Source organism: Marmota monax, unplaced genomic scaffold (genome assembly GCF_021218885.2).
Source record: "Marmota monax isolate L192 unplaced genomic scaffold, Marmota_monax_Labrador192_F-V1.1 WCK01_AAM20220418_F8-fsc00144, whole genome shotgun sequence".
NCBI lineage: Eukaryota > Metazoa > Chordata > Mammalia > Rodentia > Sciuridae > Marmota > Marmota monax.
Window position 1 is genome coordinate 2,366,385 of NW_026694618.1, and position 23,547 is coordinate 2,389,931.

The 23,547-nt window shown below is 40.6% G+C and overlaps 1 protein-coding gene across 4 annotated transcripts in view; it reads left to right on the forward strand.

Annotated features, from left to right (window-relative positions):
• Col28a1 (collagen type XXVIII alpha 1 chain) overlaps positions 1–23,547 on the forward strand; it is a 164,203-nt gene that overhangs the window by 136,230 nt on the left and 4,426 nt on the right. For all 4 annotated transcript variants that reach the window (XM_046422560.2, XM_046422562.2, XM_046422561.2 and 1 more), the window contains 3 exons: positions 32–68; positions 1,640–2,188; positions 3,678–3,835. In XM_046422560.2, coding sequence (XP_046278516.1) covers positions 32–68; positions 1,640–2,188; positions 3,678–3,835 — 744 coding nt within the window. The remainder of the gene's footprint in view (positions 1–31; positions 69–1,639; positions 2,189–3,677; positions 3,836–23,547) is intronic.

Sequence of the window (23,547 nt, forward strand, 5' to 3'; positions counted from 1 at the left end):
AATGCTAATACATTTTCCTTTTTCTCCCCAGAGAGAAGAAATTATTGAGCTCATTATTAAAATATGTGGTAAGATTTAACTATCAAAGAAAAAAGTCCATCCATTTAAGGTACCATCCTCACTATGGTCTGTGTTGGTGTGGTAAGGAGTTCCCTCGGAGGATGTGTATTATATGGCTAGTGAGGGGTGTGCAAAGTCAGAGAGAAACTGAGAGGAAGCAGTCAGCGAGGCTGGGGGAACCCTGACTGAGCAAAGGAAGTTGTCTTTGCTGTGGTTAGGGAGCCTGAGGTTCCTGACTTAGTGTGTGTGGGTAGCCTGGTCTTTTGTAAGCTCACTGCTCATGTCTGTGACATTTACCTGAACTAGGGAAGGGAAAAACAAACAAACAGGAAATATGACTACAAAAACCAACTGGTACACAAGTCCAGTCTAGCTGGTGGCTTAATGTCTGTGTTTTTCCTGAAGTCAAGAAGTCTGAGTTGAGTTTTGAACATGATTTCTAGGGCTATCCTGAATCTCAAAGGCAGAAGGACATTCAGTCGTTCATTTTGCTTCACAGTGATATCTAAATGAATCTATGATGGACCACTTTAGACTTAAAATAGTTGTCAGAAAGAGGAAGTAAAGAAAAGAGATCAGCCAAAGGCAAATAATAATAATAACAATCATAATGAAACAAAGATGAGAGAGACTCCTGTGCTTAAAGTGGTCGAAGGCAGGGACATCACTGTCTTTCCATACAGGGAATCCCAGAACAGGCTTTTCCCCTAAAAGGCATCTGGACCTAAGAGCCAGCCTGAAACTCTATGATGACAGACCAATATGGACATGGGTTCTGGGTACTAAAAGCCCTGTGAAAATAACACCAGTTTCCTGATGACTTTCTATGGTTGGTTGGTGAGCAACAGGAGGAGATATATATATATATATAAAAGAAGAAAACTTTGATAATTTTTTATCCTCTGGGGACTCTTAGAATTGCTTTGAATGATTGTTTACTGACTTAAACAAAAGCTGTTTATTGACCAGTGCTCTCTGGAATCCCTCCTCTCAAACAGTTTCACAGCTTGGATGGACTAACAGTCTCTTTGATAACGTGGAAGCCACTACAGTTCTCATTGTGGGTGATTAGACATAAATAGAGTAGTTGTGGGCAGCTACTCTTGTGTATAGTTTATGACCTCAATCCTTCCCCCACACAATTAAAAATTCTCATCCCAATACTTCCTCCATGCCAGAGAGCAAATCTCCAGTTTCATGTAAGGGTTGAAGCTTTCAGATGTAGATTAAGAACAGATGTTGAAATGATGAAGAACAGATTTTGGACAGTAGTTACCTCTTAGAGGAAGAGTAATAAAATTGGGAAGGCACACACTGGGCATGCTAGCTTTTAAAAAATATATTTTAATTTAAGAAATGAACACATAGGTGTTTATTATTTGTTATGGAATCTGAGTCAAGTATAGAAGCCTGGAGGGAGACAGATGTCAGCTGTTCCCAGTCACAGGAAAGTAAAATAATAGTTCAGGTCCCAAGTTAATTCTTTCCTCTCTTCTCCTAATGTGGTGCTAATCAGTGATGGTTTGGTTTCATTCCTGCAGTTTTTTTTTTTTTTTTGGTCTCAACATTTGTCTTGTAGGTTGTGGTCGCAAATGCAAAGACACTCCCCTGGAGTTGGTGTTTGTGATTGACAGTTCAGAAAGTGTGGGGCTAAACAACTTCCGGATCATCCAAAATTTTGTGAAGTCTCTGGCTGACCGCGTTGCTGTGGATCTCGCCACAGCCCGTATAGGCATAATCAACTATAGTCATAAGGTGGAAATAGTGGCTGATTTGAGGCAGTTCTCCAGCAAGGATGATTTCAAGTTGGCTGTAGACAACATGCAGTATCTGGGGGAAGGTACCTATACGGCCACTGCCCTGCAGGCTGCCAATGACATATTCAAGAGTGCCAGGCCAGGCATCAAGAAGGTGGCCTTGGTCATCACGGATGGACAGACAGACTCCCGAGATAAAAAGAATCTGACAGAAGTGGTGAAAGAAGCCAAAGACACTGGTGTGGAGATATTTGTGATTGGGGTGGTGAAGAAAAGTGACCCCAATTTTGACATGTTCCTTAAAGAAATGAATCTAATTGCTACTGATCCACAGCATGTATATCACTTTGATGACTTCTTGACCCTGCTAGGTAAGGCTGGGTGCCCCAGGAGAAAGGAATTTGCGTTATTCTTTCAAATATCATGTCACTAGATTTTTACCGAAAATGAAAATCAGGAGATTAATGAAGCTTATGCCAACATTAAATTGTAACTCATAAACTATCAGTGTTCCAAAAAAATTTTAGTATCCTCCAGTTTGGGGGGTAGAATACCATGTCTTTATTCATGCGTAGTAAGGGCTGAGTTGACCTTGGAGTTGTTTAACTGAAGTGTCCATGGTCAATGGACAGGAATGAAAAAAAAAGACTAGGACTTGGGGATATTGTTAAGACTGGTTAATGTTCAGAAAGTTACCTAACTAGAGTAAGGGATGGAACAAGGCAAGACATAACCATGGACAAAAAAAAATGTAGTTAAAGATGCTCGTCAAATGATAATGTTACAGTTAGCTAAAGAGAAGGGAAACACAAGTAATTGGGATTAGTTAGAGAGCTTGTTCTGCTCTGTGGTTTTATGAAAACGTGCTGATATCAGGAATTTATCTTGGAGAACGGCCTTTTGGATATGCATCATACTAATGCTAATCTGATGGGCTTCCCTCTGCTGAATTTACCCTTTCACATGAACTGATACTTACTAATGAAACTGCCTAATATCCTGACTCATCTCTGTTTAAATTGTATCACTTTACAGTGAAATATATTCCAGTTCTTTGGAAACTGATGACTGATGCTGGCAGGGCCCAGACCTGGAAAGCTTGTGATGTAAAATTATGCTTAATGCATTTGCAGGCTTCAGTTTGTCGTTATCTTTCCTCCACCATCTACCTGGGAGTGGGGCCTGACATGGCCGGGCACCAACTGTCCAGGCCTCATGCCCTGCCCATGCCTTAGTGCCAGCACCACCAGTCCTAAGGGTAGCATACCATGCTCAGAAAGCTTATGCTTTCTATTCCTCCCTTCTCCAAGCTTCCTGATCTTAACCCCCTGCTTGGTGACTGGTGGGTCTGATATATTCAATCTCACTGGGCTGTTCATGTGTTAGAATGGCCAGAAGTAATTCATGTTTCAGGAAAAAAATTCTATTTTAATAATCTAAGAGCTTTATCATCTTATCTGAAGGAGTTTTTACTTTGCTACAGGCAGTGAGGAATATACTTCTTTTGCATTAGCTGGCTTTTTACTCTCCCTAAAACCAGACTAAGTGCCTATATAACTTAATGTGGACAAAGCTAACCCTTTACATAGAGTTAGGTTTACATTCACAGCTAACTGACACTTTAGATAAGTAAGCATTTAAGTTCCTCTTTTGCCTCTTTGTGCTGGTGTGTATTATGAAATTAAATAAAGTTATTTTAGATAACCTCTTATACATAATGAAAAAAAATGAACTAAATCAGTTCACTTTAGCAGTCTATTTCAAAGAATGGGGAATTTCTTATTATTTCTTATGCTGATTGCTTTAAGCAGGTTTTAAGTAATGTTTCATTGCTCCTACTTTCTCCCTTTCTTTTAAAAGACACCCTGAAGCAGAAGTTGTCTACAAAAATTTGTGAGGATTTTCCTTCCTATTTAGCTAAAGTTTTTGGCTCCTCATCATCTCAACCTGAATTTGGGGTGCTGGGGGAAGAACTTGGCGTATCTACTCCAGAGCCCCCAGAAGAAATTTCTGAGTCAGTAAGTAACTGTTTTGCTTACTTTTTGAGCTAATAATGGTGTATTCTATTTTGTATCAAAGACCTTCTTGCTCTGCGCTGTCAGAATCAGCTGGGATATGGATATTTTCATGTGCTTGGCTCCAAATATTACCACCTTGACCCAAGATTTCCAGTTCTGAAACAGCTCTAGGGCTTATAAACAAGAATATGAGATCTTTTTTAAATTCCATATTTGATAAGTAATTACCCACTAAATATTGCAAACAATATTTATATATCACAACTGTCACTACCAAAGCAATCGAGTGCACTAGAACAGGTTAATAATACACTATTTGCAGATTTGTTTATACCAGGGCCACAACTCTTCTTCTTTCATCTGTGCTTCCACTCCCCACTTTGTATCTTTTCAAGTTTTTCTGAAGTATGCACGTGTCCAACTGGTCACTCTCCCATGTTCCATGCCACATTCTTGCTTACTGAGCTTCCAGCTCTATGCTTAAAGTGGGGATGGAAGGGAGGTATACATACATGACCAGGGCTTCCTGGTCATAGGGCATGAAAATAACTAGCTCCTGAATGAATTTTGAGGTAAATGTGACTGTCCTTATAGCAAGCTTCTGGAAACAAATTTAAGCCAATCATACCATGAGCAGTTAGTAGGTTATTTTAGGTGCAAACTAGTAAGCAACTCCTACAGTCTCTTCTTCACCAATTTATGACTAAAGCAAGTCTAGACTGGTGTCTGCTACATATACGGACATCCTTTAGCAAGTGGGCAGGCACAGTCATGCCCTGTTCTTTAAGTTTGATGAAGTCCCTGTGTTATTCTCTCTCTCTCTCTCTCTTTTTATTTTATTTTATTATTTTTTTGGTACTAGAGATTTAACTCATGGGTATTTTACCACAGAGCTACATGTACCCCAGTACCCAGGCCCCTTTTATAAAATTTTAAGACAGAGTCTTGCTAAGTTGCTTAAGGTCTCACTAAATTACTAAGGCTGGCCTTGAACCTGCAATCCTCCTGTCTCACCCAACCAAGTTGCTGGGATTACAAGCATGCACTACTGTGTTATCCTCTATATATTTGTTTTATTTTTATGAGGTGTTGGGGATTGAACCGAGTGCCTCACATGTGCCAGGCAAGCTCTCTACCACTTAGCCACAACCCCAGCCCCTGTGTTATTCTTTTATAAAGACTTCATTGAAATGAAAGAGCATCATGAACAAGAGTAAAAATAGCTGGGTGTGGCTGTGCTTGCTTCTGATTCCAGTGACTTTGGAAGCTGAGGCAGGAGGATCGCAAGTTAAAGCCAGCCTCCGAAACTAAGGGAGATCCTGTCTCAAAACACAAAATAAGGATTAAGAAAGGCTGGGGATATGACTCAGTGATTAAACACTCCTGGGTTCAATCTCTAGCATAAAAAAAATTCTAACATCACCTTCTATTAAACTGAGGCCTCAAGAAACATTAGATCAGTAATGGGACCCAAGGGCATTCAGCCTAGGATACAAATCTTAAGGGCACAGACTATAAGTCTCACTAATTTTTATACCCTGTTCCAAAAAGAACAGAAAGGCCTGCAACATATTTTTGAGTCCCATAAACACTGACTTCAAGATGATTAATGCCAATTAGGGCCACAAACTGCCCCTGGATTGTTTTGAAATTAACACACACTTTTATACCATGTGGCCTATTCCAGGGTCAGCACACTTTGCTTTTCATAAAGGGTCATATATTGAACACTGTTGGCTTGAAGGTCATTCAATTTCTGTTCTAATTAGAAGTCTTTGAAGTACGAAAGTAATCATAGATAATACTTTAATGAATGAGCATTACTGTGTTCTGATAAAACTTATCACAAAGATAGGCTTTGTGGTGTGGTTCAGTGGCAGAGTGTGGTTCAGCATGCATGAGGCTTTGGATTCAATCCCCAGCACCAAAACAAAACAAAATAAAACAAAAACTTTTATAAAAACAGATAGAGACCCAGACCTGGCTCAGAGAGATTTGCTGGCCGTGGTCTATACTGAGCATTTTAAAGTAAATTATATACAATAATATACATAGTCTGTCTCCTCCTGAGTACCATCTGCTGCTGGGACCTTGCCTCCTTGTGTGACTTATCACTTTGTCCCTCTTGTCAACCCATGTAAACAATCAATTTTCCAATAGGTATTTAGATGCTTCCTAATGTCTTCCTTAAAAAGATTAAGCTCAGGATTCATCTGGCAAGTAGTGTTTAAACTGAACCCTCCTCATAATCATTGAATCACATTTCTGCTGTATTAATACTGATGAATTTCAGTAGCACATATTGATCATTTACTGCTATGCTAGGTTATGCAAGGTGGTAACTCTTAACACATGGTTTCTGCCTGAGAGAAGGTCACACAGTCCAGCAGGGAGATAGATAAATACAAGATGCACTGATGCTTTAAGCGTTTTCTCAGAGCTATGGATGAAGCATGAGAGATGGAGCATTTAATCTCAGGGAGAATAGTGGAAAGTACCTTAGTTGGCTTGGGATGAGGGTAAAAATATCATGAATTGGGTGGCTTAAACAACATTTATTTCTCACAGTTCTGAAGACTGGGGTTTAGGTTTCAATATATGAATTTTGGAGGGACGCAACGCAGCATTTAGTCCATAACTGAAGGTTTCACAGAGGATGTGGCACTGACCCCAGAGTTGACAATAACTAAGAGTTTTTCAAAGGAAAAGTAAAAAGGGAAGCGTATTCCCAGCATAGGGAATATCTAGGCACAGGCTGTATCGACAGGGGCATGGCATTTCCGGAAAAGGGGACAAGTTCAGTCTAACTGTAGCCTAGGGTGTGTATGGAAGAATGATGAGAGTTAAAGCTGGACAGGTCCTTTGAGGACTGATCATAAATGGCTTTATGTTTCAACCCAAGGAGTTTGAACTTCATCTATAGGCCAGCTAGCCTGGAGACAGCAGAGGAATTTGTAAAGTAAGGGTCCTGTGGTCATATTCGTTCACAAAAAGAATAACCCTGGTTGTAGTGTGACAGGTAACTAGGAAGAGGAGTGAAGAAACCAGATATGAGGTCTGATTGTCTGGGCAAGAGATAGCAAGGCCCTAAATTGAGGCAGGGGTAGTAGGAATAAAACAGAGGCACAGGTAGGAAAGCCTTACCTAGCAGAATTAGCAGAATTAAGCAATTGAGGGTTAGGGAGAGGGATGGGTTTTGATATGACAATTGGGTGCCTGGGTTGGAGATAGGCTAGATTGAAATATGGAGATTATAGGACAGGGTTTTTAAAGTTATAAAATAAGTTTAGTTTGTACCATGTAAAGTGCCTGAGGAACATTCAAGAATGTTCTGATATGGAATGAGGAACATTAAGGCATATGCCTCTGATGTCATGTTGCAGGAATTTGATGACTCTGAGAGTCGAGTGACATTAACAGACCATAGCAGATGAAGCATTCTAGTAACTGGGGAGGGGAAGGAACAAGAAGAGAAAATCCAGAATAGTTTGGATTTATAAAACCAATTGCTGCAAGGAGGGAAACTGAGCATTGGCCAGGTCTCTCTAGGAGGCCTTTGGTTGAGGTAGTGGGAGCTCACAGTGTACCTGAGCTTCTTAGCCCCTCTTGTTGCTAGACCTTCTCACACTGGTTCTCTCTGCAGAAACACCAAGTCAATTGTGAATTTTTAAGCAATTAGTTTCTTAGTAGATATTTTAATATGAGCAAACATGTATGCATTATTTTCATCTTTAAATCTGAAATATCCTTTTATCTATAGTCTGCCTACATATAAATATAAAAACATTTGTATTTCTGTGCCTATGAAGCTATCTTTGTTTAATACCTATCGGTTCAGGTTGTTTCCTAGCTTACTCTAGGGAATAATGGAAAACCAGTAAATAATCTCAGAAGTTTTTTGTGTTGCTTTTTCCTTTCTCTGTGGTTTTTATTGCTTCCTTCAGATACCTAGCTTCTTTCAGTCTTTCATTCTGTCTTTTCTTCTTCCATTTCTTTAAAAAATCTGTTCTTAGGGGAAAATCTGAAATCAGTTATTTACACTTCAGTGTGCAATCTAAGTCTGTGATTTCTACCTCAAAGAAGGACCAGCATTTTAAGCATTCTATTTAACTGTGGAATGAGATTTGATCCTGATTTACATGTGCTCTAAGTATCTGGGAACAGGTATGTTGGGAAATATGGAATGCAGAAAGATCTCTTCCTACTAAAATTTGTGACATTAAGCAACCCCCTGCTCTATTTCGCTCACAGGCCAGTTTCAGGAAGCTAAATATGTATGTCCATTAGAACTGTATCTCTCCTGAAATCTCTGGATAATTTATGTTTTCTTCTGGAATCTATTGTGTTAATAATTATTTATGTGTGTGTCTTAACTTTCCTAGTGCATTTAAATTTTTTAAGGACATGATCTTTGTCTAAACTTTGTGTCATACTTATTTAAAACAGTGCTTTGTTTTACACACAGTAGATGCTCAATAAATGTTTATGACCAAATAAATGCCACACCAGTTGTTGAGTTAAAAGAGAAATCTGGAGAGTTTTGAAGATGGCGGCGAGGGGAGTGCATTACCCCCGTGTGCTGCTTCACTGTGTGGGAGTGTGACAAGTCAGGACGGCTGAAGGATATCTTGTTGGGAATTTCCAGCAATAGTGGGGTGCGCCGGAACCTGGAGGAAGGATTTCCATCGCATGAGGATCGGCTACGGGGACTCAAACGCGAGAGGTTTGTCGCACGGAGGGTAAAACTGCTTATTCAGCGAATCGCCCCGCGGCTGGAGTCTGCAAGGCGCGCTGGGATAGAGACGCAGGGTTACAGCGCTGCAGTTTCTGCCAGACGCGCAAGCACCGCACTCAGGGCTGAATTCTGGGTTCGAGACGGGGAAGGAAGCGGTCCATCTCGGTTCTCCACACCGGTCAGACCACAGAGGAGGCCAGCAGCCACCATGTTGGTAAACTGACGTCACCACACCTGTTTTTGACTGACCGCAGCTCATTCAGCCATAGAACAGGTAATTTCAGGCTGCAATTCGCCTGCGGCTTGCAGACAGATTGCTAGGGTTCAGCGCCTGGGGGCTTCTTAAAATCTGATCTTATCGGAGTGAACACGGAGCGCGGGGCGGCCGAGTCCCGGCTCCCGGAGCCGTCCCGGAACCGCCCTGGCTCCGGGCTGCGGAGCCTGCGGAGGCTGCTTCTTGGACCCTGCTAATATCAGAGCAAACACGAAACACCAAGAAGCCGAGTTCCAGCTCCCGGAACTGAGCCCGCGGGGACTGCTTCTTGGAGCTTACACTTGTAGGAGCTTACACCGAGCACAGAGCAGCCGAGTTCCGGCTCCCGGAACCGTCCCGGAACCGCCCTGGCTCCGGGCTGCGGAGCCTGCGGAGGCTGCTTCTTGGACCCTGCTAATATCAGAGCAAACACGAAACACCAAGAGGCCGAGTTCCGGCTCCCGGAACTGAGCCCGCGGGGACTGCTTCTTGGAGCTTACACTTGTAGGAGCTTACACCGAGCACAGAGCGGCCGAGTTCCGGCTCCCGGAACCGTCCCGGAACCGCCCTGGCTCAGGGCTGCGGAGCCCGCGGAGGCTGCTTCTTGGACCCTGCTACTATCAGAGCATACACCAAACACTAGGCGGCCGAATTCCGGCTCCCGGAACTGAGCCCGCGGGGGCTGCTTCTTGGAGCCTACACTTATAGGAGCTTACACCGAGCACGGAGCGGCCGAGTTCCGGCTCCCGGAACTTCCCTGGACCGGGGCTGGGAGCCCGCGGAAACTGTGTCTCGGTCCGGGTCCTGCTGAGGGCAGGTCAGGACTCACCCATTGCTTGGGTTGCCTGGCAAGGGGAACGAAATGCTGCCATTCGCATAGGATACCAACATGGCAGAGATCTGATGTCAGCAGAAAGCGGTGGAGGAGAGATCTTCATCAATACCAGCGGTGACATAAGCAGTTGGTCTCCTGGTAAGGGGGGTGAGGCTCAGTCACCCGAGTCTCCTCAATTTGTCCTCGAGCCAGAGGGAAGGAGCCGGGCCGCCGCCAGCCCCCGGAGCAGGCCCAGCGGCTCGCCAGCGTGGTGACCGCGTGACCCCAATTGGAGAGGGGGCGGAGCGGAGCCGCCACCCACACCCGCCAGGTGGGCAGACCCACGACCCAGTAGTACATGGGCGTGGTAGGAGGGGCAGGGCAGAGCCGCCCTTCGCGCTTGCAAGGTAAACAGACCTGTGACAGCCTGGCGGGTCAGGCCCAGTGGCCTGCCAGTGTGGTACACACGTCACCCCAACTCGAGTAGGGGCAGAGCAGATCCTTATCCCACGCCCGGATCAGGCCCTGCCGGTGTGGTGGTCACGTGACCCCAATTGGAGTGGGGGTGGAGCGGAACCGCCACCCGTGCCCGCAGGGTGAGCAGACCAGTGATCAACCTGCAGATCAGGCCCAGGGGTCCGCAGGCGTGGTAGGAGGGGCAGGGCAGATCCGCCGCCCGCGCCTTCAAGGTAGGCAGACCTACAACAGACCTGCGGATCAGGCCCAGGAGCCTGCCGGCGGGGTACAAATACCACCCTAATTGGAGTAGTGACAGAGCAGAGTCGCCTCCCTTGCCAGGAACAGACCCAGCATCCTGCAGGCGGGGTAGTCACGACACCCCAGTTGGAGTAGGGGCAAAGCAGAGCCTCCACTCGTGCCCGAAAGGTGGGCAGATCTGCGACCGACCAGCAGGACAGGCCCAGTGGCCTGCTGGTACGACAGACACGTCACCCCAATTGGAGTAGGGGCAGAACAGAGCCGCCACCAGCTCCCAGAACAGGCCCAGTGACCTACCGGCGTGGTAGCCACGACACCCCAATTGGAATAAGGAGAGAGCAGAGCCGCCGCCCGCACCTGCAGGAAAGATACGCAAGCAGTATGAAAAGACAAGGAAAGAAAGGACCACAAGCAATGCAGGTCAACGCAACTTTAGAAGAGGTAACAGCTGCAGCAGATGGAATGTCAGATAAAGAATTCAGGATATACATGCTTCAGATGATCTGGAGTATCAAGGAAGACATTAAACAGCAAAATCAGACAATGAAAGATCACTTCGACAACGAATTACGCAAACAAATCCAGGAAGCAAAGGATCAACTATACAGGGAGATAGAGGTTATAAAAAACAAGCAATCAGAAATCCTAGAAATGCAGGAAGCAATAAACCAACTTAAAAACTCAATGGAGAATACTACCAACAGAGTAGAACACTTAGAAGATAGAACATCAGACAATGAAGACAAAGTATTTCAACTGGAAAAGAACATAGACAGCTCAGCAAGACTGTTAAGAAACCATGAGCAGAACATCCAAGAAATATGGGATAACATTAAGAGACCAAACTTAAGAGTCATTGGGATACAGGAAGGTACAGAGCTCCAAACCAAAGGAATGAGCAGTCTATTCCATGAAATAATACAAGAAAACTTCCCAGACTTGAAGAATGAGACAGAATCCCAAATCCTAGAAGCCTACAGGACGCCGAATGTGCAAAATCATAAGAGATCCACACCTAGACACATTATAATGAAGATGCCCAACATACAGAATAAGGAGAGAATTTTAAAAGCTACAAGAGAAAGGAAGCAGATTACATTTAGGGGCAAGCCAATCAGGATAACAGCTGATCTTTCAACACAGACTCTGAAAGCTAGAAGATCCTGGAATAACATATTTCAAACACTGAAAGATAATGGGTTCCAACCAAGAATTGTGTATCCAGCGAAATTAAGCTTCAGGATGGAGAATGAAATTAAAACCTTCCACGATAAACAAAAGTTTAAAGAATTCGCAGCTAGAAAACCATCTCTTCAAAACATCCTAGCCAAAGTATTACAGGAAGAGGAAATGGAAAATAACAATGAAAACCAACAGTGGGAGGTAGGACAGTAAAGGGGGGGGGGAAACAATCAAAGAGGAAAACAAACAATGTTTAGTAACAGAAATAAACAAATATGGCTGGAAGAACAACCCATATCTCAATAATAACCCTAAATGTTAATGGCTTAAACTCACCAATTAAGAGACACAGGCTAGTAGAATGGATCACAAAACAAGACCCAACAATATGCTGCCTACAGGAGACGCATTTGATAGGAAAAGACATACATAGGCTGAAGGTGAAAGGTTGGGAAAAATCATATCACTCATATGGACTTCGGAAACAAGCAGGCGTGTCCATACTCATATCAAATAAAATAGATTTCAAGCCAAAGTTAATCAAAAGAGATAAAGAGGGACACTACATACTGCTTAAGGGAACCATACACCAACAAGACATAACAATCATAAATATTTATGCCCCAAACAATGGTGCAGCTATGTTCGTCAAACAAACTCTTCTCAAGTTCAAGAGTCTAATAGACCACCACACCATAATCATGGGAGACTTCAACACACCTCTCTCGCCACTGGACAGATCTTCCAAACAAAAGTTGAATAAGGAAACTATAGAACTCAATAACACTATTAATAACCTAGACCTAATTGACATATATAGAGTATACCACCCAACATCAAGCAGTTACACTTTTTTCTCAGCAGCACATGGATCCTTCTCAAAAATAGATCATATATTATGTCACAGGGCAACTCTTAGACAATATAAAGGAGTAGAGATATTACCATGCATCTTATCTGATCATAATGGAATGAAACTGAAAATCAACGATAAAAGAAGGAAGGAAAAAGCATACATCAATTGGAGAATGAACAATAGGTTACTGAATGATCAATGGGTTATAGAAGACATCAAGGAGGAAATTAAAAAATTCTTAGAGATAAATGAAAACACAGACACAACATATCGGAATCTATGGGACACATTAAAAGCAGTTCTAAGAGGAAAATTCATTGCTTGGAGTTCATTCCTTAAAAAAAGAAAAAACCAACAAATAAATGATCTCATACTTCATCTCAAAATCCTTGAAAAAGAAGAGCAAAACAACAGCAAAAGAAGTAGAAGGCAAGAAATAATTAAAATCAGAGCTGAAATTAATGAAATCGAAACAAAAGAAACAATTGAAAAAATTGACAAAACTAAAAGTTGGTTCTTTGAAAAAATAAACAAAATCGACAGACCCTTAGCGATGCTAGTGAAGAGAAGAAGAGAGAGAACTCAAATTACTAGCATACGGGATGAAAAAGGCAATATCACAACAGACACTTCAGAAATACAGAAGATAATCAAAAACTATTTTGAATCCTTATACTCCAATAAATTAGAAGATGGTGAAGGCATAGATAAATTTCTTAAGTCATATGATCTGCCCAGATTGAGTCAGGAGGATATAGAAAACCTAAACAGACCAATATCAATTGAGGAGATAGAAGAAACCATCAAAAGACTACCAACTAAGAAAAGCCCAGGTCCCGATGGGTATACAGCAGAATTTTACAAAACCTTTAAAGAAGAACTAATACCAATACTTTTCAAGCTACTTCAGGAAATAGAAAAGGAGGGAGAACTTCCAAATTCATTCTATGAGGCCAACATCACCCTGATACCTAAACCAGACAAAGACACTTCAAAGAAAGAAAACTACAGACCAATATCTCTAATGAACCTAGATGCAAAAATCCTCAATAAAATTCTGGCGAATCGGATACAAAAACATATAAAAAAAATTGTACACCATGATCAAGTAGGATTCATCCCTGGGATGCAAGGCTGGTTCAATATACGGAAATCAATAAATGTTATTCACCACATCAATAGACTTAAAAATAAGAACCATATGATCATCTCGATAGATGCGGAAAAAGCATTTGACAAAGTACAGCATCCCTTTATGTTCAAAACTCTAGAAAAACTAGGGATAACAGGAACATACCTCAATATTGTAAAAGCAATCTATGCTAAGCCTCAGGCTAGCATTATTCTGAATGGAGAAAAACTGAAGGCATTCCCTCTAAAATCTGGAACAAGACAGGGATGCCCTCTCTCTCCACTTCTCTTCAACATAGTTCTCGAAACACTGGCCAGAGCAATTAGACAGACGAAAGAAATTAAAGGCATAAAAATAGGAAAAGAAGAAATTAAATTATCACTATTTGCAGATGATATGATTCTATATCTAGCAGACCCAAAAGGCTCTACAAAGAAACTATTAGAGCTAATAAATGAATTCAGCAAAGTGGCAGGATTTAAAATCAACACGCATAAATCAAAGGCATTCCTGTATATCAGCGACAAATCCTCTGAAATGGAAATGAGGACAACCACTCCATTCAAAATATCTTCAAAAAAAATAAAATACTTGGGAATCAACCTAACAAAAGAGGTGAAAGACTTATACAATGAAAACTACAGAACCCTAAAGAGAGAAATAGAAGAAGATCTTAGAAGATGGAAAAATATACCCTGTTCATGGATAGGCAGAACTAACATCATCAAAATGGCGATATTACCAAAAGTTCTCTATAGGTTTAATGCAATGCCAATCAAAATCCCAATGGCATTTCTTGTAGAAATAGAGAAAGCAATCATGAAATTCATATGGAAAAATAAAAGACCCAGAATAGCAAAAACAATGCTAAGCAAGAAGTGTGAATCAGGCGGTATAGCGATACCAGACTTCAAACTATACTACAGAGCAATAGTAACAAAAACAGCATGGTACTGGTACCAAAACAGGCGTGTGGACCAATGGTACAGAATAGAGGACACAGAAACCAATCCACAAAACTACAACTATCTTATATTTGATAAAGGGGCTAAAAGCATGCAATGGAGGAAGGATAGCATCTTCAACAAATGGTGCTGGGAAAACTGGAAATCCATATGCAACAAAATGAAACTGAATCCCTTTCTCTCGCCATGCACAAAAGTGAATTCAAAATGGATCAAGGAACTTGATATCAAATCAGAGACGCGCCGTCTGATAGAAGAAAAAGTTGGCTACGATCTACAGTCAGTGGGGTCGGGCTCCAAATTCCTCAATAGGACACCCATAGCACAAAAGTTAATAACTAGAATCAACAAATGGGACTTACTCAAACTAAGAAGTTTTTTCTCAGCAAAAGAAACAATAAGAGAGGTAAATAGGGAGCCTACATCCTGGGAACAAATCTTTACTCCTCACACTTCAGATAGAGCCCTAATATCCAGAGTATACAAAGAACTCAAAAAATTAGACAATAAGAGAACAAACAACCCAATCAACAAATGGGCCAAGGACCTGAACAGACACTTCACAGAGGAGGACATACAGTCAATCAACAAGTACATGAAAAAATGCTCAACATCTCTAGCTGTCAGAGAAATGCAAATCAAAACCACCCTAAGATACCATCTCACTCCAGTAAGATTGGCAGCCATTAGGAAGTCAAACAACAACAAGTGCTGGCGAGGATGTGGGGAAAAGGGTACACTTGTACATTGCTGGTGGGACTGCAGATTGGTGCAGCCAATTTGGAAAGCAGTATGGAGAGTTCTTGGAAAGCTGGGAATGGAGCCACCATTTGACCCAGCTATTCCCCTTCTTGGTCTATTCCCTAAAGACCTAAAAAGAGCATGCTACAGGGACACTGCTACATCGATGTTCATAGCAGCACAGTTCACAATAGCAAGACTGTGGAACCAACCTAGATGCCCTTCAATAGACGAATGGATAAAAAAAATGTGGCATTTATACACAATGGAGTATTACTCTGCATTAAAAAATGACAAAATCATAGAATTTACAGGGAAATGGATGGCATTAGAGCAGATTATGCTAAGTGAAGCTAGCCAATCCCTAAAAAACAAATGCCAAATGTCTTCTTTGATATAAGGAAAGTAACTAAGAACAGAGTAGGGACGAAGAACAGGAGAAGAAGATTAACATTTAACAGGGATGAGAGGTGGGAGGGAAAGGGAGAGAGAAGGTAAATTGCACGGTAATGGAAGGAGACCCTCAGGGTTATACAGTGGAGGGGGTAGAGAGAGAGGAGGGGAGGGGAGGGGAGAGGTGGGGAGGGGGGAGGGTGGATGATGGGAAAGGCAGCGGAGCACAACAGACACTAGTATGGCAATTTGTAAATCAATGGATGTGTAACTGATGTGAATCTGCAATCTGTGTATGGGGTGAAGGTGGGAGTTCATAACCCACTAGAATCAAAGTGTGGAATATGATATGTCAAGAAATTTGTAATGTTTTGAACAACCCACAATAAAAAATTAAAAAAAAAAAAAAAAAAAAAAGAGAAATCTGAAGATTTTTTTTTCCAATGAAGGACAACAACTATACTGTAATAAAAAGATTATACTGTAATAAAAAGATCCTTATTTTTATGGTAGTAATAATGTTAACACTTTCATGTTCATTTATTCTTTCTGGTCCAGTTGGGTTAAGGTTTCCAAATAGGAATAGGGCAATAAAATTCCATAAATAGGAATAGGGAAATAAAATCAAGTGAACTTCATTTTATTAGGCCAACTGGTCATATCCAGTAATGGTCCATTAAGCCCATAAGCATATTAATTTCCTGCATGAAGTCACTTTTTGTCATTCTGAAAGCATTAATAAATAATGTCAGTGTCAGTTTATTTGTAGGAGTTGGTTTCTTATAATAATACCTTAGGTATTTTCTCTTCTTGAAGAAGTAGAAAGAAACCCTATATGCCCTTTCTGAAAGTTTCTTTTTCTGTTATTATGAAAAATTATTCCTTGACTGCAAGTAACTTAGATAACTGGCAGCAAGACTTTTTCCTCTCGGTAGAAAGGAGACTGTCGCATTCCTGTGCAGAGTGATTCCACAGCAACATAGTGATTGACACAGCCAAGCTGGCGTGGGAGGTCCCTCTGGTTAGCTCAGCAGGAGGAGGCACAGTGGAGGAATAAGAGGGTGTTGTTAGTCTCCTTGTTCTGAGAGCATCCTGATTCTTCCTGCCAGTCTTCAGTCTAGCATGCAGGCTCCTCATTTCCATGAAGAAAATGTACATTCTGTACCAACATATATTACAGAAAATTAGCCTAGTGGCTGACTGCTGGCTGTCTCGCCGTCTTTGTCTGACTTCTGTTTTATTTTAGTCCAACATCTCCATTTCCATTTCACTCTCACCATCTCTCCCATCTCATACCTTCTTTTCCCCACAATTATCATTGTTTCTTACTCCATGTCAAGATCCATTTAAGTAAAGCCACTTTTGAGACCAGACTCTACTGGACATTTTTTTTTTTAAAGAATGGGAGCACTGAGCAGATTCAGACTTGATGTTGGAATTGAATGTCTTTTCCTTTCCAAATCTGACTTTGGGCTCCATCCTCAACTCTGATGTGAGACCTTTTAATCATCTACCTGTGCCCTGAGGCCTGTTCCCTTCTACCTCTTGTAAGGTCAGAACTTTGCTCCAATGGTGTGCCATTTCCTACTAATATTTCAGATTTCTTCCCTAGAGTCAGTAAAGAGACTTCAGACTCACCCATCTAAAAGATACCCCAAACCTCTCTTAATTTACACATCCTGCTTGCTAATATCCTATCTCTTTCTATCGTTGTATAATAAAATTATTCCTCAGGCCAGTCGTTGCTGTCTCTTTGTCTCTCTGTCTCTCCTGCTCCTTGCTCCCTCCCCTCCCTCCATCTTCCATTTCTCTCTCTCCTCTCCCTGTTTCTCTCCTTCCTCTCCCTCTTTCTCCACCTCACAGTCCCACCCAACCACCCACTCCCTCTCACTGTCATTCATTCAAAGCTTTCTGACTTCCCATTCACTCAGGAAACCCTCTGAAGTCAGGTTACTACCTCTACTATGCCATTGAAATTCTGCTAGAAAGGCCACCAGTGACCTCCTTAATTTCCAGATCCTTACTGGACTGCTCTTTTGCATGTAACACCATGGCCACTGTTTCATTGAACCTGTTTTCCTTGACTGTGAGAGTCCTCTCTTGTTCTCCTGCCACCCCTCTGAGCACTCTGTATCAATCACTGTTGGGGGGTAATCTTTGCCTACCCCTGAAACATCAGAGTCTTGATTTTTCTGATCTCTGTCCTCGGTCTGCTTCTCCTCTTCTTCCATGTTCTCGTTCTGAGTTCCAGTGTTGTCCATGTCAACAACTGTCACATTTGCTTCCCTAGACCAGACTTTTTCTTGGCCTCATAGTCACACATAGTCTTGGCCTGTGCCCGGGGGATTCCACAGACATGCATCATGGAATATATTCACAGTGCTGCTTCTCCAGATGTCCTTTTCTCTCCTTCCCACCAACTTGCCAAGTATCCATAAGAAGACTGGGATGAGGTGGTAAGCCTGTCCTCACAGCACTACTGTCTCCTTCAGAAAGTTCCTATCATCCCTCTCTCTGCTCACCACCACTCACCCTCCTCTCCTCCTTGCCTCTGTTACTTTAGATCAGAACTGCTTCATTTCTCACCCACATTAATCATATCACATGGCCATAATTTGTGTCTTTGCTTTCTTTTCTACATCCTTTCCAGCTTATTTAATACCTGTTAATAGTGTCATTTTATTTATGTGTTTCCCCTTTTAAAAATAGCATCATCAAATTATTTCACTTACACATAATTTCATTTTGGTTGAATTTTCTTTAAAAACCTGTATAAAACACAATGGCATATATTTTAGCCTGGTACTAAGCCTCTGTGACAGGAGAAATAGTATAAAGTCTGAGTGCATCTATATTTTCTTTGAATCTTCTATGCAAATAAAATTGTGTAGAATGCTCAATCATATTATACTGACTACTAAGTGAAGTAGCCTATTCAGAAGCCATAATCAATGCTATTGAAAACCTCAAAAGACATGGGACCAGGCCTAGTGGTTAGTTTAATTTGTCCAATGACCAAAAATAAATGGATTTCCAGAAATTAAACCGAATTAAATAAAATGGATTTCCAGAAATTAGACCCAATTAATTATTCACAAATGGCCTTAAGTTAGTCACATATATAGATATTGTTATATTGGTTAATATAACAATTTACTTATTTATAAAATAAAATTAATATTTTCATTGTGATCAAAAATGCAATTCTTAATAAAACTCTACATAACAACTAACTCTTATTATGTAGAGATGCTGGCTAAGCATCATAAATCACTGAGAATAGATTTATTACCCTTAGAATCTGAGATGCTTCTATACCTGGAAAATTTGATTTGTAGTCTCAATACTGAAACTAAATACTTAATTTCCTCAGCTCCAATGACTGTGTTCTTCCTATTTTACTTCTGAAATTAGGACGCATCTATTAAATATGTGTGGTCTTTTTCAAAGACTGTTAAGTTTATCCTGTTATCTCACAATGAATGAAATTCTAGAAGTGAAATCTGATAGCAGCCTGACATCTGACTGAATCATCTCTCCTCTTGAGGTCTGTTTTCTTACCTGTAAAACAAGTGATTATTATCAAAATGTTCTTTTTTTAAGTATATGATTACAGCAGTTCAAAACTTGTACTGGGCAATGTCATAGTAGTGGGTATTATACTAATGTGTGAGAGGGGTTTAACAGAATAAAATCCTGCATTCCACCTTCATGAAAGAAAGCTGCAGTGAATCTGGGAGGTGCAACCCAAGCTCAAGGTGTTCCTGAGGGTCTTGCAACCTTGAAATATAAGTAAAGAACTTTCTTTTGAGTACTTGGATTTAAGTGCTGAGAGTCCTGGCAAAGAAGTGTTCTCCCCTGGGAAGAGTCCACCAAGAAGGACTCCTGAGAAGCTGGACACCTTGAAGGTGCTGGCCGTGGAGCCATTTGGCAGTAGCAGAATCCTCACACCCAAATGGGAGAAATTTGACCTGCAAGGCTAGGACAAGGCTGAATCTGAACACAAGGGCTAATGCACAAGGTAATTAGCATTCATCCAGAGCAGACATGAGCTCAGAGTTGAAGAGCTTGTCTGTGATATATAAAAGATTCTGGGTAATGAATTAGGAGGAAAATGTTTGGAAATCAGAAACCAAAAGATGCTTTGGAATGGTGTGTGGCATGGTCAGCGATCCTCATTAGCTCATGCATTCATATTCTGCGGATGTGGCAAAGTCTGTTTTCCTCCTATTGAAGATCAGCGTGAAGACTGAAAGAGCATGATGATAACAGATCTGCTTGTCCAGCTGCATGGAGCAGTCCTGGACTCCAGGTGTCAGCCCCCACACGCCCCAGACACCTCTTTTGCGCCCCTTGCTATGGTGAGCCCCTGCTTGGAACTGGAACCATCCTTCCCTACTAAGGGAGACCAGTGTGGCAGGAATAGAAACGTGCGCACCCATAGGCAGGTGTTTTTAGGTTTAATATGTATAATATAATAAACACCTGAATGCACACCCTGCCCCCAGAAGTGACCAGTGTTTCCATTTGTTTACTCTCCAGAGATCGTTTTTTATCCTCCTCTCCAGAGGCAGCCACTAGCAATGAATCAGTGTTTATTTTGCCAGTTAAATATGAGTGCTTAAGTCCCCCTCTTACAGTTGGAAGGTTATGTTAGGGCTGATCATTTTTATTCTAAAAACTATGACCTTAAAGCCTAGAGGAGTTGAGTAATCCAAAATTGTCTTTCTTTCTTTGCACATCCTTATTAAGTTTGGCCTGAAGAGAGTGTAATAGGAAGACTCTAACAGTCTGTGAATTTATTCAGTGCCTTCTCTACGCTATTGAATAAAAGAAGAGAAAATAGAGAATAAAGGGAAGATATAAAGAAAAAGAACCAATGGCATTGTTCAATATCTCTTATCAGGGCTGTGATGTTTATATATGTGAACTAGGAAATGGTATAAAATAGTGGCAGGGAGGAACATTTTTCTTTTTCCTCTACCCTCTTAAGCTCTAGTCTGGAGCTCTGTAAATTTGACTGACAAAAGACAGATTAACAAGAAGAAAACAAACAGAAGTTTATTAACATGTGCAGCACACAACACATAGGGGCATTCAGTGATGAATAACTCAAAGGGATGTTAGCACTGGGAGCTTGTATAGAATCCTAACAAAAGGACAATAAATTTGTAAAAAAGTGACAAGACAAAAAGGATTTCGAGTTTCCAGGGTAGCAAATTGTGGGAAGGTGAATATATGGGGGAGCTAGTGGAAGATAAGAGCCAGTTATGTAGAGTCCTCTGGTGCCAACTCTGGGATAAGAATCTAGGGTGGTCTTCAGTGATTAACTCTGTCCTTCCTGATAGAGAAAGAAGGACATCTTTATAAATTTAGGTCCTGCTTTTAGGCAAATGGAGAAAGGGCAGATAGCTTTTTCTGCATCTGCTTCTTCTCAGTTGCCTCAAAATAAATCAACATGCAAAAGTGGCATATTTGGGGCTGGCATGTTCTGCTTCCATACAGGGTAGGGCTGAAGGGTACACTCTGTATATTCAGAGCCACGTACAGAAGAGTCAGAAGGTATTGTGCATTATCTAGAAGAGGAGACTCTGTACTGAGTAGTTACTGGAAGTTTTATAAATGGAGAGCAACTCTAAATAGGTTGCAGTGAAGGGTTAGTTTTGAGAGCCTGAGGCAGAATGAAGAGGAAGAAATGAAGGGTCCTGGAACATTATCATCCTACTGACAGTATATCTGAGGGTCATAGTGGCAGGTGAGATCGTATTGTGTGGAGGGGGCAGATTATGCCAGGGGTCTATAGATCAGCTGGAGAATTTTTCAACAGTGACACTGGTAATTTATATATCTTTTCAATCATAATAGCTAGTAAAGGGTAATAGTTTAGGAAATACACTCTCACTGAGTGTTCAAATTTGTAAAAAAAAAAAAAAAAAACATGTTTGGAGGGGACTTTGTCTCAAAGCCTTAAATATATGTGTTCTTCAGCCCACAAAGTAGACCTGAGGTTTATAATAGAAGAAAAAAAAAAGGAAATAAATTTCAAAAAAGACCATTGTCATTATAGATATTCTATATTTAAAATAGTGTTGCAGTCATGGTAAAATATATGGAATGATCATAATATATACTAGGAACATAGTATATATTAAGAATGAAAAGCATAGAAAAACAAACATGCAGCATTTTTTTTTAAAAAATATGCACATTAACTGGGAAAAAATTATACCTTAATATTAACAATAATTATCTCTGGGGGGTAGAATTACTTCTGATTTCTATTTCTTCTTTTTCCTTGTTCATGTTTTCTAAAATTCCTTTCAATGAATGTTTGATTTTATAATAAGTAAGAAAATTATAAAAATTACAAACCATAACAATTATGCATTTGTTCAAATATCTGAAATATGTTGATCCCGAAGATTGATGAAAATAGTTTCATTTATAAAAGAAGTTATGCTTATTCTAGAATGTAGTGTAAATTACAGTTGTCAAAATTCCCAAATGACCATGTGACTGAGAAAAAACCCAGACATTCTTAAGCTTACAAGACATAAAGAATAACTTAGGCGGTCTCAGAACAGAGTTAGGTAAAGATTTAAAGGCTGAGTTAATTCATTTAAGAAAACGGTGCTCCCCAGAGCACTTCAAAGGAACATTATCATCCTACATACAGTATATCTGAGGTTAGACTAATATCAGTTGGTTTTTAATGTTTGATAAACTACTCTTCAAACTCTTATATTTTGCTTATCATGACATATGCAAGCAAAAAACAATGGTACTTCTTTCCTGATATGGGGCTTAGTTCTCCCCAATGCAAGAGACTGAGAAAAATTTCTTCTAGCCTTATAATTCTCAAGTTCTATGATTGTAGCAAAAGCTAACATTCAGATTGCTGTGTTACTCACAGTATCATTCTGAAATAAAGAGGAACCTCAAGTGATACAAAGTTGTACATTCATTTAAACCACTTTGTGTTTTGAAGTCAGTGAAAAGTTACTATTATATTTGAATTAAGTGCTTTTTGTGTAGGGCCAGTGACCAATTCTAATGGACTTAATCTGACTCATGTAGCAGTACTTTAATAACTTTAAAAATATACATACATGAGTATTAGAATTAATTAGCTCTTCCACCATGGTGTGTGTGTGTGTGTGTGTGTGTGTATGCACATGCCTACACATAGGTATGCACACAGCATCAAATGCAGGATAGCTGAGATAGAAGAGAGCAACTGATGATGACAACTGCCTCTTGTTACAGTGTAACAAGGGTGAAAAAGCATCCCAGGTAACTATGTTACCTCATTCACAGATAAACCTATTTAAATAAATTTAAAAAAAAAAAGCAAGCAAACAAACAAACAAAATAACAAACAAGTGGGGAGCATGCAAGGATAAATAACCATACTGGACCAGAATTGAGGTGAATCATTGATTCAACTTCGTATAGTTAGGATCCAAATAGGGGGGAAAAAGAAAAAAAAGAACATAATTGTTACCCTAAAAGATTTGCCTAACTGCTGGAAATACGGTCAAGAAAACTGACACAACTTTTCTTTTTTTTTCCAGCAAAAACTTTTCTTCCTTGTTCCATTACATAAGGTGAATTTTGATGAAACCTGAAAGTTTTAGTCCCAGAAATTTGCTTTTGAAATTATATTGTTTGTTCCTTAGATGTCCAACATATCTTAGAAATTAAGTACCCACAGCCTTTAGCATCAGCTGGGATCTGGGTGACAGGAAGGGCAGGTGTTTTCAGCTGAGACTGGGCAGCAATCAAATTAGATGACAAATCATTGCTATTGTTTTCATCTCAGCTGTGTTATTGTCCTCTACCACCCTGATTTCCATTCTCAAAATTGATTGGAATCATGGCACATATTTTGGAATGCATTGTTAAAATCTCTAGTGTTATAAAA